We start from the raw sequence: 14,056 nt of genomic DNA on the forward strand, positions 1-14,056 counted from the left end.
CTGCCCATTTCTCTTGCTCATGCTTGGTGGTCTTTAAAAATATGGCTTTGAGGTCACTCATTGCACAGTCTTTACTAAAAGACCCTTCTGGACTGAAAGATTGATGGAGATCCAAGCACCTTCTTAATTTCTCCTCTCAGCGAATTCTCCTCCTAGTTCTTAGTTGCTGGGGTGGTGGACCATGCAGAATCCTCACCAGTTGGGACAAAACTGCTGGGATTAGAACAAGTGGTGTTGATATGTTGAAAAGTGTGCAGAAGTGACATTGTTTGTGTAGTGCAGGTCACTCTTTATATAATTCAGATACATCACTCATGCGTCATATTTCCTCCTCTTGCAGCCTGAGCCTGTTCAGTAGAGTTGTGCACTACATACATATTGATGCTGCATAATACAATGCCCTCTTCCTGCAGATAGTGTATCCCATAAAATCTGTGGAGTAGAGGTGAGCACTCTGTGTACAAAATCATTAAATACATGTATCTCATATTGCCTCCTCCTGCAGTCACTATCTGTTTATTCAAGTTGAGATGACTACACTCAATACTGGTACTTACTATATAAAAAGTGTACCCTCCTTCTGCAGCTTGGGTAAGTCCTGTAGAGTCTGATGATAGAGTAGAGGTGAGCACTCCATATACATCTGTGATATATCTCTCACATACCCTTTTCCCACAGCTGATGTTAGGCCCACAGAGACTGGTAGTCAAGGTGAGATGTATGAGTATCCATACTATATATATAATAAAGTGCCTTCTTCTTGCAGCTGGAATCAGTCCTGTAGAGTCTTATGGTAGAGTTGAGGTGAGCTTGGATACTTATCACAAGTTCCCTCCTGCTCCCACAACTGGTTTTAACCTGCTGATTTGGATGATAGAGTTGAGGTGAGCACACAAGGTACAGTCTAAATGAGTCCCAGCCACATTACACATATTGGCTGTCTGACAACTTGTGTGCAAGTACTCGGATGGCCATGTACCAATTCTGCTCATCCCTGTAACAGAACTCTAGCTTCTTTGCCTCTTCCCTTTCCTATATAGGTGAAGAGCAATACCCTGGATAAGATGAGATGTGGTCTCTCATAGGTGTCCCCTTATGGAGTCCCTGCCATCAAGTATCATACCCCAAGGGCATCCTTCAGACTTTCAGAAGGGTTGCTCATGTAGGTAAATTTTGTACTGGCCCTCCATCGTATCAACTTTGTGGGATTCCAGTTGATTTGTATGTAGAGGTGAGTTCTTGTTTCAGAAGTTAACATTTTCCTTACCTGAAAATATAGTTCTGATAGATAACTTTACACATATTTTCACCCATCTTCACCACTTCTGGTGCACATTTTATTACTTGCCTCATAAAGAATGAAGGTTCACTAGTGCATAGGGGAGTTAGTGCACATGGAAGTGTGTACCTCCTATTGGTGGAGGGCTTTTGTTGCATGATGATATAATCATCTACTAGTACAATTCACAGCTAATCTGTGTGTTGAGGCGAGGATCTATCAGAAGTACATTTTCAGGTAAGGAAAATGTTAACTTTCATTGGTACCTATCTTCAAGTTCATTGTCTCAGAAGTTTTGCTATCTCTAACTGCTTTCAATTACCTACAAGTGAGGCTCCATTGTGAGTTTACCATGGTAGGTTCCCCATTTCTTTCTCCTCCTCCAGAACTGCATCTGTTCACCAATGCCTTGCTCCAGGGCTGTTGCCTGCAGTCTACTTGGGAATTCCAGTCTCACATCAATCTGTTCAAAGTTTGAGCAACTCAATATGTGTGTGCCTGGAATTACTGCTGTTGTTACAACACCGTTGTGTTATGGTACACACAGATAATTTGACTGTGGTAGCATATATCAACAAGCTGGATGAGACTCATTTTCACAGCCTTTGTTTTAACTGCACTCTTGGGTTTTGTAATTCCATCATATTGTGTCATTTCCTAGCCTTTCTACACTTGGAATTATGAACATACAAGCTTCTACCAATTGAATGGACCCTTCACTCTTTGGATTTCCAATAGTTGTGCCTTTCAGTTACGATGTCCTATGATTGATGCATTTACATTGGCAGATTAATCATCTTCAACTGCTGTACTGGTCTCCAGTTCCCGTCTCAAGTTTTCTAACTGTAGATGCCTTTATCCAATCTTGAGAGAATCCTTTTCTTTGTGTATACCCTTCTTTTTTACTTCTCCCTCTGACGTTGTCCAATATTAGTAGATCTCATTGTTGAGTTCTTATTGCCCCATGCTGACCTGCTGAACTGTGGTTTGTACTACTTAGTTATCTATCTAGGAAGGATCCTTTTACATTATGTCTTTGAAAATATCTTCTCAGTCAGCCTTTGAACATCTGTCTCTTACAATGACGTCAACTTCTCTTCTTAGCTAGTCAACATTTTGTCACAGCTAGTTTGTGCCTGTGGAATTCAGTTTCTTGTCTTTTGGCAGTCTCTCCACAACTTGCCTCCTATTTCATGTATATATTTCTTGATCAAGGTTTGTTGGCCTCTATTGCAAGCTACAGATCTTTCCTCTCAGCCACTTTCCCTAGCCACAGAAGTCATAAGCCTCTCTTGTATTATTTTTCTAGAAACATTTTTGAGCTTTTTGTCTATGTTGCATACAATTGCCTTGAAGTTTTCCTCAATGGGATTTAAGTCTGATCTTAGTTGTTATTTTTTTTCTTCTTTTTTGGACCCTTAATAACATGTTTGCCTTACCATCTTTCTCTGAAAATGTACTTTCTTTTATCACTTGCTTCAGGGAAAAGACAATCAGGCACTTTTGTCATTGATGCTTCTTGCCCACCTCCCCCATGTGAAGGGCTTTGTACTTATATCCTGATTGTTCTTTCTTACCTAAGACTTGGGTGGTTAGAGAGGGTCACAGCTATTTTTCTCTTTGTTACCTACACTGTCTGACTGATTTTTGTTCCACAGAAAATACCCAGTTTTAAACATATTGGCCTACATTCTAGTTTACGCAAGTGCATCTATCAATTCTGTCATTTACGGCATTACCAATAAGTAATACCGACAAGCTTACCAGACCGAGTTTTAGCGGTATTTCGAATGATTCCATTGCACGTAAAAGTAGTTACTCACACTGATAGAAAGTAGATTCAATCTTCGTGTTGATCAGTCACAAAATTGCTTCAGTTCTATAGAGCCCACTAGATGTTGATAGCATGCTTTAATCAACTAGACAAGAAGCTTGCTCTTCTAGGAAGTCTGTTTTCACTAAAGGTTGATTTTCTTCAGTTAGACACAATTTTCAATGAAACCATCTTTATTAGATTACTTATTCCATATTCCACTCACATTAATAAAATAGCTTTTGCAGTTAATCCCTATTATTTATTGTGATGTTTCCAAACACCTTCAGTGTGATTTTCAAATTACATCTCGTCAAATTCACCATTTGGCTATGACTCTGGCCTTTTGATCTTGATGCTCTTTAGAGGTCATCTTACAGGCTATCATGTGGACAAATTTGAATTCTTTTTTGCTATTTTCTTCAGTTCAGGAATTTGTTTGCCACTTGTAGTTATTCTACAGGTTTGGTAGAATTCGTAACAGATGAGTTTTTATTTTGTTTGCCCCTTCTGCTCATCACCTGTTCACTGTTTGCAGAGTGTATGGGTTTGTACATTTCATTTCATAATCACAAAAATACAATTAAATACAGACTCTCATTAAGGGATATTGTTTATTTGTATGAATTCATCCAGTCAGGGCTTTCACATGTTTGTCCTCAACACCATTCCACCCTTTACGCTGAGGCTGTATGGAAGTGGACTGAAGATGCTATCTGGTGGTTGATGAAACCTCAGCATGTACCTTTACCACCTCCACCTGCAAGTCTCTGTGTGTGGTATTTGAGATATTACTAGATGTCTTTGCTCTAGGTGTGGAATCACCCATGTTTTTATTCTTTATGTTTTGATGATTCCATTGCACTATTCTCTTGTGTTGTCTCCACAGGTGTAATGCACCGTTGCAGCTCACATAACTGAACTCTTTGCCTGAATTATAAGGCTTCATGGAGGAAGAGGCACCTTGTTTAGAAAAATACCTTCTTTCAGAGTGTGCTTTAGGTCAAGTCATATTGTAAGGGTGGTCTACCTTGCTCATTTTTCTCAAATCTAATTCTGAAAATTGTTTCAGCCTCCAGACTGGCTTTCAGTATTTCAGGATTAAGTTTGCCTGATTTGAATTTTACATTTTTAGAATTAGAATGAATTTCAAACAGGCACTTTAAGTTCATTTTAATTCTAAATATGTAAAAAAAAAATTGAATTCAAAGTTTTATTGATACAAGAAAAAAGCTGTGTTTGGACAAAGTTACACTGACTACTCACTTGGAACTCCAAAGTCTCCTTTTTCCTGGGTTTGTTGGAAAAAATGTGAGATGTTTCAAATGACAGACTGCCTTATGTTTTTTTTTATTTTGTTGTGTATATAGACTGGATAACCTACGCAGAGATTTTACATTTTAATATTTTCTGAATTAAATAATAATATTTTCAGCCTGTCACATATGTAGACTGGTTAACCTGCCCATACATAAATGTTATGTCTGTGTCACATATGGTGTATAAAATCATGTTAATTTAATGTGGCAGGCAGACAGATTGTGTAGGTCACCTAATTATGTGATATATAGCACTCTAATCACTATTACAGTTGTAATAATTTTGTCATCACAGTGAAAAAATTGTAGTTTATCTAGTAAAATATCTTTTGGGGCTGTTACACTTCTCATACCTACTACATCAAAAAAAGAAAAAATACACCCACGAAAGCTATAATTGTTATGCTGTATTTTCATAGTATATCTGAATATTGTAAATAGAAAACAAAGCAAATATATCATTAGTTAATGTGTATGAATGTTTTGCATTTAGTGTAACATGTGCACTTGATTTAACATTTATTTCATAAGTATAGCTTGAAATTGTTTCCAAAGGGTGTCACAAGTTACATGATAATGAAACATTTTATGTTTTTTTTCTTAACAGGGGAGATCAGAAGCCACCAAAAAAAGAGCAATATTGTTGATAGAAATGCACTTCCGAAACTTAAGACAGAAAGTGCTTTTAGTCCATAGAACTGAAGAAGCCGCCCGACAATTAGAAGTAAGGTGTTTTGATTTTCTGGTTTCTTGATATAATTTTCTTTTCTTTTACCTCTTAGAATTAAACTTTTTATATACATTGGAATTTTATTTGATAACTTGTACTTACATAATTCTATCTGTCAAACTTGTCTATCTTATGTCACTAATAATAAAAAGAAATATATGACATTTTCTTAATGTTTCCGTCATTGCTGAAGGCAAGCCCTAACAAGTAATTAGGTTGTAATATAAAATCCCTTTCTTTCTGATCAAATATTTATATCTAGGAACTTATTTTAAACATTAAAAACTTCCCATTGCTACTAAATTCTACTTGCCAATAATGTGTTTAAAAGAACATCTTATTATTTAAAATTTTTTTTCAGAACACAAAGCTGCATTCTAACTCAGGATATGTAGAAGAATTCAGTGTTAGAGATGATCTAATGGGTTTAGCTATTGGAGCTCACGGGGCCAATATTCAGAATGCACGTAAACTTGATGGTATTACAGGCATTGATTTGGAAGAACCTACCTGCACTTTTAAAATATATGGAGATGTATGTATTTTGGTATTTTTATGGTAATTGGCATGTAAACATGAAATTAGTGTCAGTTGTTTAATTTAGATATAATGATGGTGTATGATAAAAAAAATTTTGGTTAAAGCAAATATTTTTTGAAAAATTATAATTAATTTACTCACACTTTTTTCATTGGAAAACTAATAGTGTTTTTACATTTCTGACTTATGTTTTTGGTTTTCTGATAGTCAACCAAGAATCAAAATATTTCATTTTGAATAAAGTGTTTAATATGGTTTATGTAATGGGACATAAGTGGGATCTGGAAACCTTAACCCTTCCAGGATCATTGTGCATCTTTCAGGTGTTGAGTGCAAACTTGCATAAAAATGAATTTCAAAATTTAAGTAAAAATTTCATTCTGACACTTTAGACAGTATTTACTCAGAAATACTTTAGAATGAATACTTTGTCACTATATAAAATATTTTTGTTTAATTCGTCAAGAAAAATGAAAACAATGTTCCAACCTTCCTTTCTTTAGAACTTCATAGGGTCTCACTTGTAAACAATATATTAGTTAATTTTTTATACTTCTTCAGCTTACTCTAAGTATAGTTTTATATTTGCTAAGAAACTATAGTTCCTTGAAAATATATGTTCTATTTTTTTTCATATGGTTTTCCTTCTCTATCAATGGTTTTATTAGAATTGCCATTTTATAATGTGACGGCATTTGGTTGGAGAACTAATAATGCTCAACTTTCAAAATAGTTACTTCTAGTAACTAAAAGTGATTATAGCAGTATTTTGTTGAAATATTGGAGTGATTAAAGGATTCTAATGTGAAGTTTTCAGTACTTAGAAACAAACCATAGATTTTGGAATTTTTTGCCAGTTTGATGTTGTTTTTATTTCTGAAACTGTTTTGTTGTTAGATTATATCTTTTTGAAAGCTACAGAAATTATTTTTATGACAAGACATTGGGTAAGTTTAGTTATGTTTATCGAGTGTAGTATAAAGTGATGACAAACTATTCTGATGACTTGGATCCTTTTTTATATTGAATGTTATTGTAAACTTTATCATATTCAAACAACACACAAATAAAAAGAGTTTACAATTTATTGAAAACAAACTGTATGTATCAGATGTAAATTAATTTTGACCTAGAATATTGTTGCCAAAAATCAGGATAATTAGCCTCATAAAAGAATGGTGACATCATTTTGAAGGATGAGCTCCTAGATCATCAATAAATCATTGTCAGTCTTTGCAGTTTTTAGAGCCAGAAATGGTGATTGCTTCAGTCAGGAAATTTTAATACCAAAACAGATATGTTAATAAATATTAAACAAGTTGAAATTGATATACGAAATGGGATTTTCTGATGGACAATAAAAAATTAAATTTTATGATGAAAAGAAGTATTTGTTTTGTTTTTAAAATTTTTGACATTTCACAACCTAAAAAATGATGAAACTAGTGAATCAAATTATATGAATTTTTTTAAAAGTAAAAACTAGAAACTAATTAGAAAGCTTGTATTATGATTCATCCAGTTTGGTTACATGATGCCCCACTAATCCAGAAAGAGTTAAATTTTTGTGTAGTTGTTATTCTACATATAATTAAGTACAAAGAATCAACAGCTGACATTATTATTGCATCCTTACAGATTAATCATCATTCTGTGATTATAAAATAATAATTTTGTTACATATGGCTTTCAAGAGTTTTACAAACTTCACAAAATTTGGAAATAAATACAACTTACATTTCAAAACTTCATTGTGAAAGCAAGACAGTGTCATGAGGCTTTTTCACAAAGAGGCAATCGTGTAGTTGGTTTAGAGTGTCATTCCTGTACTTGTTTATGGTGGACTAGAATAACTACATGTAATTATAAAATAAACTTAACTTGTAGATAAAATGTTTTCTGGTACTGAACACATATGGTTAAAAAGTTGTATTTGAAAATATTAAAATCATGTTTAAAATGATGACATGCAAATATACACAAATGATATATCTATTATATATAGGCTACAGATACAGCTGTAGGATATATAAATGTAATTGGTAAGTGGCTGGTAATTATAAACAAATTAAGTGCCTGAAATTGTAGCACAAAATGTATTAGGATATAGTTGACAGTTTAGATCCAAACATTTTACCACTACAACTTTGCTAAAAGATTTTCCCAGTGTCGGCATAAAAGAAATGTTTATTACATATTAAAATATTTCTTACATTAATGCCAATAATATATTTTATTTTTTTCATACATTACTTTCCATTCTTGTTTTTTACTTAGATTTATGGATATCACACATCATGCATGACATAATATTTTCATATCCAATGTATTAAAGATCTTAATCTTCTTTTGCAAATGTGTAAAGTAATAATGGAAAGAAGACTGATCATTAGTATAATTTAACTATAAATTATTTCTTAAACCACTAGACAGAAGAAGCAGTGAAAAAAGCCAGAAGTATGCTGGAATTCTCTGAAGAGACAGTTTTAGTGCCTAGAGTATTAGTTGGTAAGTTACATGTAACTTGAATTATATTCTCCAGTGTTTCCAAAAGAGTCAAGCCTAATTAGTAAACTTAATACGAGATGTATCTGAGCTTTCAGTGTATTGTTTTCATAGCAATAACTAGTTGAGAAGTGTAAAGTTAACATGTATTACATTGTTTTCTTAGGAATTGAACCAAGTGCCTTGATTCTGTAACTTTGTGTGCTACATTTATCATGGTAGTTTAGTGCCAGGAGCCATAGTTTTGTATCAAGTGATTTTATGTTACGTTGTTTTCAGTGACGTTAACTAATTTTAGTGTCTGGAGTCTTAGTTGATAAGTTTATTATCAATTGATATTGGGTTATTTTGTTTTCAAAGCAATAAATACCAATGCCAAGAGTATTAGTTGAAAAATGTGAAGTGAATGTGTAATAAATCGTTTTCACAGGTGTTAATGCTAGTGCCTTGATTCTTAGATGGCAAGCTGAATATCACTTGATTTTTATATGACATTGTTTTCAAAAGTGTTAATTAATTTTAGTGTCTTGAGTCTTAGTTTATAAGCTAATTTCAAGTGAATAGATACACTTGGTGTCCACAAACTTGATTAGTTCTTAAACCACTAGACATAAGAAACAGTAAATATGCTGGAATTTTCTGAAGAGACAGTTATAGTGCCTAGAGTATTAGTTAGTTAATGACAGGTTTAATACTTTAAGAGTAGTCAAAATGAAAATAATGTAGGCTTGTGGTACCATTTTCCAAATTAATTATGATTCCATTCTTTGACATTGTTAAAAGTGTAAATGATGTTTTCAAAATTTAATGTCAATTTTAGAGTATTAATGAATCCCTTTCAAATGGGCATATTTTCCATGTGTGCATATTAAAGCAATACTTCCCCATGGAACCACAAATTATTACAATATGAAAAAATGTATGACTGATGTTTTTCAGGAAAAGTCATAGGAAAAAATGGTCGAATCATTCAAGAAATAGTGGATAAATCAGGAGTAGTGAGAGTGAAGATAGAAGGTGATAATGAAAACCAAATTCCACGGGAAGAGGTGAAGTATTCTTTGGTTTAGATGACAGCTACTAACCAAACTATTAAAGTCTGTTGTTTTTTCTCTGTTAGCAGAGGAAAAATTTACGTATATGTTTGATTGGATTTGTTCCCCAAAATAATAAATTATGATTTTTTTTAGCCATTTCTTTTCAGAAATAAGTGTAGTTAACCTTCCCTCCCAAAAAAAAACATCAAACATATATGGTTAACATGAGTTATGTAAGCCTTCTCTTGGTTGCTTTAAGATCTATATCTGCAGTGTATGAAAGAAATAACCTAGAGATAAATTATTGTACATTGTAAACTTATACAAGATCTATTGATACACGGTGTTCTCATGTTGCTACTTAAAGGGTTCAGTCATTAACTTTGTGATTACTGTGTCTTCAGGAAAGGTTATAAAACATTTTAATTAATACACACTATTTTGTAAGTTGTTAGCCAGCTATGGTATAGCACTAATGCAAAATTATTGCACAAACCTAATAAGACACAGCTGGGCTAGATTTTTCTTATTTTCTTGAGAGTTACAGGTCAGACATAGATATGTATCAGTAACTCTTTCCTCCTGTGGGTTTTGTTGAATATGTAAGAGACAAATGCCTCACATCTATGTTAAATGCATATTTCAGCAAAAAAGAACATACTAGAATTTTCTGATTCTTCTAATGAGTGTTTTTATAATTTCATGGAATTAAAAAAAAAGAATCATAGATATAAAGCTAAATGGATTTACTCCTTCTGGCATTCTGAAATATTTTGTGGTATCTTAAGGTTTATTTTTACCAAGTGGATCATTTTTATTGCTCTGTTAAAAAAAGTTTAACTAATTAAAAAAAATTCCAGAGAGACTCATACATTTTATTAAGGAAAAATGTGAGAAAAAGAATGCATATCCATTTGTAAAACATTTTGATTCAATCTAAACTTATTAAATAACCATTTATAGATCTCTGCTCTTGTACAATTATATACTGATGTTATACAACTTTCTCCCTTTTCAAACAAAACAATGTGTAATACTTCCTTATTCATTCCAACACAGGGGTATAAAATAATTGCAAAACATACTTTTCATACTTTACTTGTGTTTATTACACAAACATAAAACATACTGGTATTTCTAAACATGATAATTGCCATTTTGAATGATTTGTAAGAGGCAAACTGTTCTTCACTAAGGTACTGCTGAACTTGTTTGCATAGAAATTTAGAAAAGAAATTGGCTTCTTAGTGCACTGCAGTCATGAACTTTTAGTGCAATACTGACATGTTTGCATAGTGACTGAGAAAAACAAGTGATTTCAGAGTATATGTCAGTCATGAAGTGTTTAGCAAGGTATTATTGAACTTGTTTACATAGTGATTGAAAACAGTAAGTGGTTTCTGAGTATATAGTAGTCATGAAGTGTTTAGCAAGGTATTATTGAACTTGTTTACATAGTGATTTACAAGATTGTTTATATTAACCATTTCCAGACAGGTCGTGGGTGAAAGGCCATGTCATTGCATTTGTTGACTTGCATTCAAAATTTTATTGAACTACTATTTCATGAATTTACGTCAGTAACTTTGGTATCAAACTGTAGTTTATAATTCAAATTTTAGTACTATACCTTACTCAATTTCTTAATTTAAAAGTAAATATTATAAAAAAAACAGTGAAACATCGTTTTTTGTGTGTCATGCGATATGTTGAATGTAGCACTGGTTCATATTAGATGTTTGTGATGTCAGAATACTAAGTCTATAGTTTCTAACGAATTAGGAACTCAAATTATAAAGTAAGAGCCTTTTATCTTTTCCATTTGCTAAGATATTACTCATGTAATAAATCAAACACAATGGCACCCTGCCCACCTCTTTTCATTATTGGAAACACTCCCTTATATACAATTACTTCTATATATGACATGAATAACCAATCGGAAGCTCAGAATGTCCCCCTAGTGGCTTTCTCAGCCATTTCAGTGTGTTTGGATGCCATTTCTTTCTTTTGAACCAAGGTTTCAAGGAGGTAGGTTGTGTCTTTAGTCTGCTCAAAATTTCATATTTGTTTAGACTGAAATACAACTTAGTTGCTAAGCTTGATAAATTATGGTGGAATTCTGTGGTATCGATATAGAAATTTATGATTTTTGGTTATCAACTATATATATATATAAAACCTAAAAACAATTTTATTTCATATCCTCCGTATGCAAAATTTTAAAAGGCTTAGCAACCAAGTACAAAGTTCGTAACTAGAAGAGATAATTGTTTGATTTACTTCTTTATTTACTGTTCTATGTTTTAAGAAAAATAAGTTTGTATTGTTAGTTAGACACAATTGAAAGGTCAATATAATATAAATAATAAATATATATAAATGTATAATGTTATGAGATTTAAGCGATTTAGTCTAAACATTTATGTTTTCATGTTATATTTGTAGTCATTCTAGAATGAAAAAAGCATAATTTATATTTATTTCCTATTATTTTAATGTGGTTACGAGATCAGTAAAATTGACCAAACCCGTACAGAGATTCATTATTCAAACTAACAGATAAAATATAAAGTTTTTTCTTAAATATTGATAACTATCTGGATATTATAAAGATTTTGCATGTGAAATTTGAAAAGTTTCTGATGCACAAAAGTATTTTTAATCGTAAAATGAAAATTACTTTGCATGTTGGATAGGCAATGTGTGAAAACAAAATAAAGGCATGAGGAAAACATTGCTTTACAAATCTTAAGACTTAATAAAAAAAAATTGATATTTTGCGTATAAAAGCATTGTAATGTTTACTGATAATGTACCAAATTTCGTTAACATACGCTTACTAATTTAGAAGTTATAGCATAAAACTATAACAAACAGAAAAAAGTTATGAGGTCGGTCCTGGGGACTGAGTCCATGCTGAAAAGAGTTAATATTATATTCCATTTTTGAATTTTCATATGAGGAGAAACTCTTCGTAAATATATATATATATATTCAAGTAATACAGGAAAATTACCAGCCTTAGATTTATATCTCAGTAAAAGTATTTCCCTTGTAAAAACAACAGTCTTATCAGCTTATGTGAGATATGATGAACATCATTACCAGAATACTGTTTAAAATTTTAACTACCAGCAGTTTTTCTTCTACCACCTCATGTAGCAAAGCAAACATAAATTCAAATATCTCATTAGAGCCTTGAATTTAATTGATTTAGTAATTATATTGTTAGATTATACATTTTTAGAGTTGTAAAATAATTTTTTTTTTGTTATAAGTGTGAGTGAATAGTTATATAGTGCTTTCAGAAATCCTGATTTTTATTTCAGGTCTTTTCATTTTCTTTATTTATGCAATTGTTATCTTATTGATTATTACTAGCAGAGATTCCACCTTAGGGGTGGCTGTTTGTGCTAGTAATTACTAATCATAGTGTTCATACCTTATTGAAAAAAATTTTAGAGAAAGAGAACATTTTCTAAGAAAGGATTGTTATGGGAAGTACTGAAAAAAGTGTTCAGATTGTGCTGATATAAAATGTAATGTTTTTTATATTAAATGAGAGAACCCTTTATTGAAAAAATGACAGTTTTTCTTTTGAAGAACTCCATTTTTTTAGTACTATATTTACAAATTACATCAATAAAGATATCACCAAACCCTCACGTACAGTCCTAGCGAAAGTTACATTCTTGTTGTGAGGAGAGTACTTTTATTTATAATTGTGTTCTTTGATAAAGAAATGGTTGCACATACCGTAGTTATTTTTGTAATTGTTGGAATCTTGAATACAAAATGTTAACATTTTTTATGGGTTTTTGTTGTGGTGACATTTAATAGATGGTGTCACATTGTATATATATATATTATTTCGGTCACATACATATATATATACATACACGCACACATTACATCCATTATAGTAAGATTATTATTTTCATTTTATGGACTATCTGTCAGGTTATCATCATCATCGTTGTGGGATCCGTTGAATGGACCATTTTATTGAGTGTGAAATAGAGAAACACTAAATTCTTCCTGTGCATATTAATAAACTTCTTATGCATAATGATTAATATATATATTACTTTCAGACAAATTGTTATGCTTTGTATGTTACTTTCACTTGAATAATTGCCTGATTATCCTTGTATTTTAACATTAGAATCTTGAATATATTGTGAAAAATATTACCTATATGAAAGCTTGCTCCAGCTTTTTAAGCTGTTGCTGATGTTTCTCTACTACTTTAAACATGTTTATAAATTCAGTGTTATTCTTTGTTTAAATTAAAAATGCAATTGTAAGCTCTTGAAAAATAATCCCAATCTGATTTTTATCTTGAGTTTCATTATAGTCATGGAAAGGGCAGATGCATGAAAAGGACACTTTTGTATATTTATTTTCATACTTACACAAAGCTTTTATGATGTTCACAAGCTAAATTGTTGCTTTTTTCATTGTTCATTTGTGCTGTTTTTACTACCAATGAGAATTTCAACTTAAACAATATGTATTTTGAATTCAGTCTTTTATGGCAGTTTTGCAACATTTTCTATAATTCTGTATGTGTGATGCTGCAGCAAAGCCTGAAAATATCTTGTGGATTTAAGGCTTGTTTTTTAAAACCACATGGGCATGTTATGTGTAAATATTGCATTGTTAATTATGACCTTCTTTTTAGGAATTCAAGGAGGTAGTTGCTGATCAGAAGTGGGAGGATTTTCAGTTTGAGGTACTAAATTAATAAAATTATTCAGTTTTGTAAATTTGTTGATCTAGCCTTGTAATTTGATGTTTTAACATGCCTGTTTTTATTTATTTAAAAAA

The 14,056-nt window shown here is 31.8% G+C and overlaps 1 protein-coding gene across 3 annotated transcripts in view; it reads left to right on the plus strand.

Annotated features, from left to right (window-relative positions):
* The window catches only part of LOC106458787 (fragile X mental retardation syndrome-related protein 1-like), a 77,096-nt gene that overhangs the window by 42,739 nt on the left and 20,301 nt on the right, over window positions 1-14,056 (plus strand). For 2 of the 3 annotated variants that reach the window (XM_022385119.1, XM_013918336.2), the window contains exons 7-11: window positions 5,019-5,135; window positions 5,503-5,676; window positions 8,111-8,189; window positions 9,126-9,235; window positions 13,911-13,961. In XM_022385119.1, the coding sequence (XP_022240827.1) occupies window positions 5,019-5,135; window positions 5,503-5,676; window positions 8,111-8,189; window positions 9,126-9,235; window positions 13,911-13,961 (531 nt within the window). The remainder of the gene's footprint in view (window positions 1-5,018; window positions 5,136-5,502; window positions 5,677-8,110; window positions 8,190-9,125; window positions 9,236-13,910; window positions 13,962-14,056) is intronic. The other variant, XM_022385120.1, reaches the window with a different exon arrangement.

Source organism: Limulus polyphemus, unplaced genomic scaffold (genome assembly GCF_000517525.1).
Source record: "Limulus polyphemus unplaced genomic scaffold, Limulus_polyphemus-2.1.2 Scaffold514, whole genome shotgun sequence".
Lineage (NCBI taxonomy): Eukaryota > Metazoa > Arthropoda > Merostomata > Xiphosura > Limulidae > Limulus > Limulus polyphemus.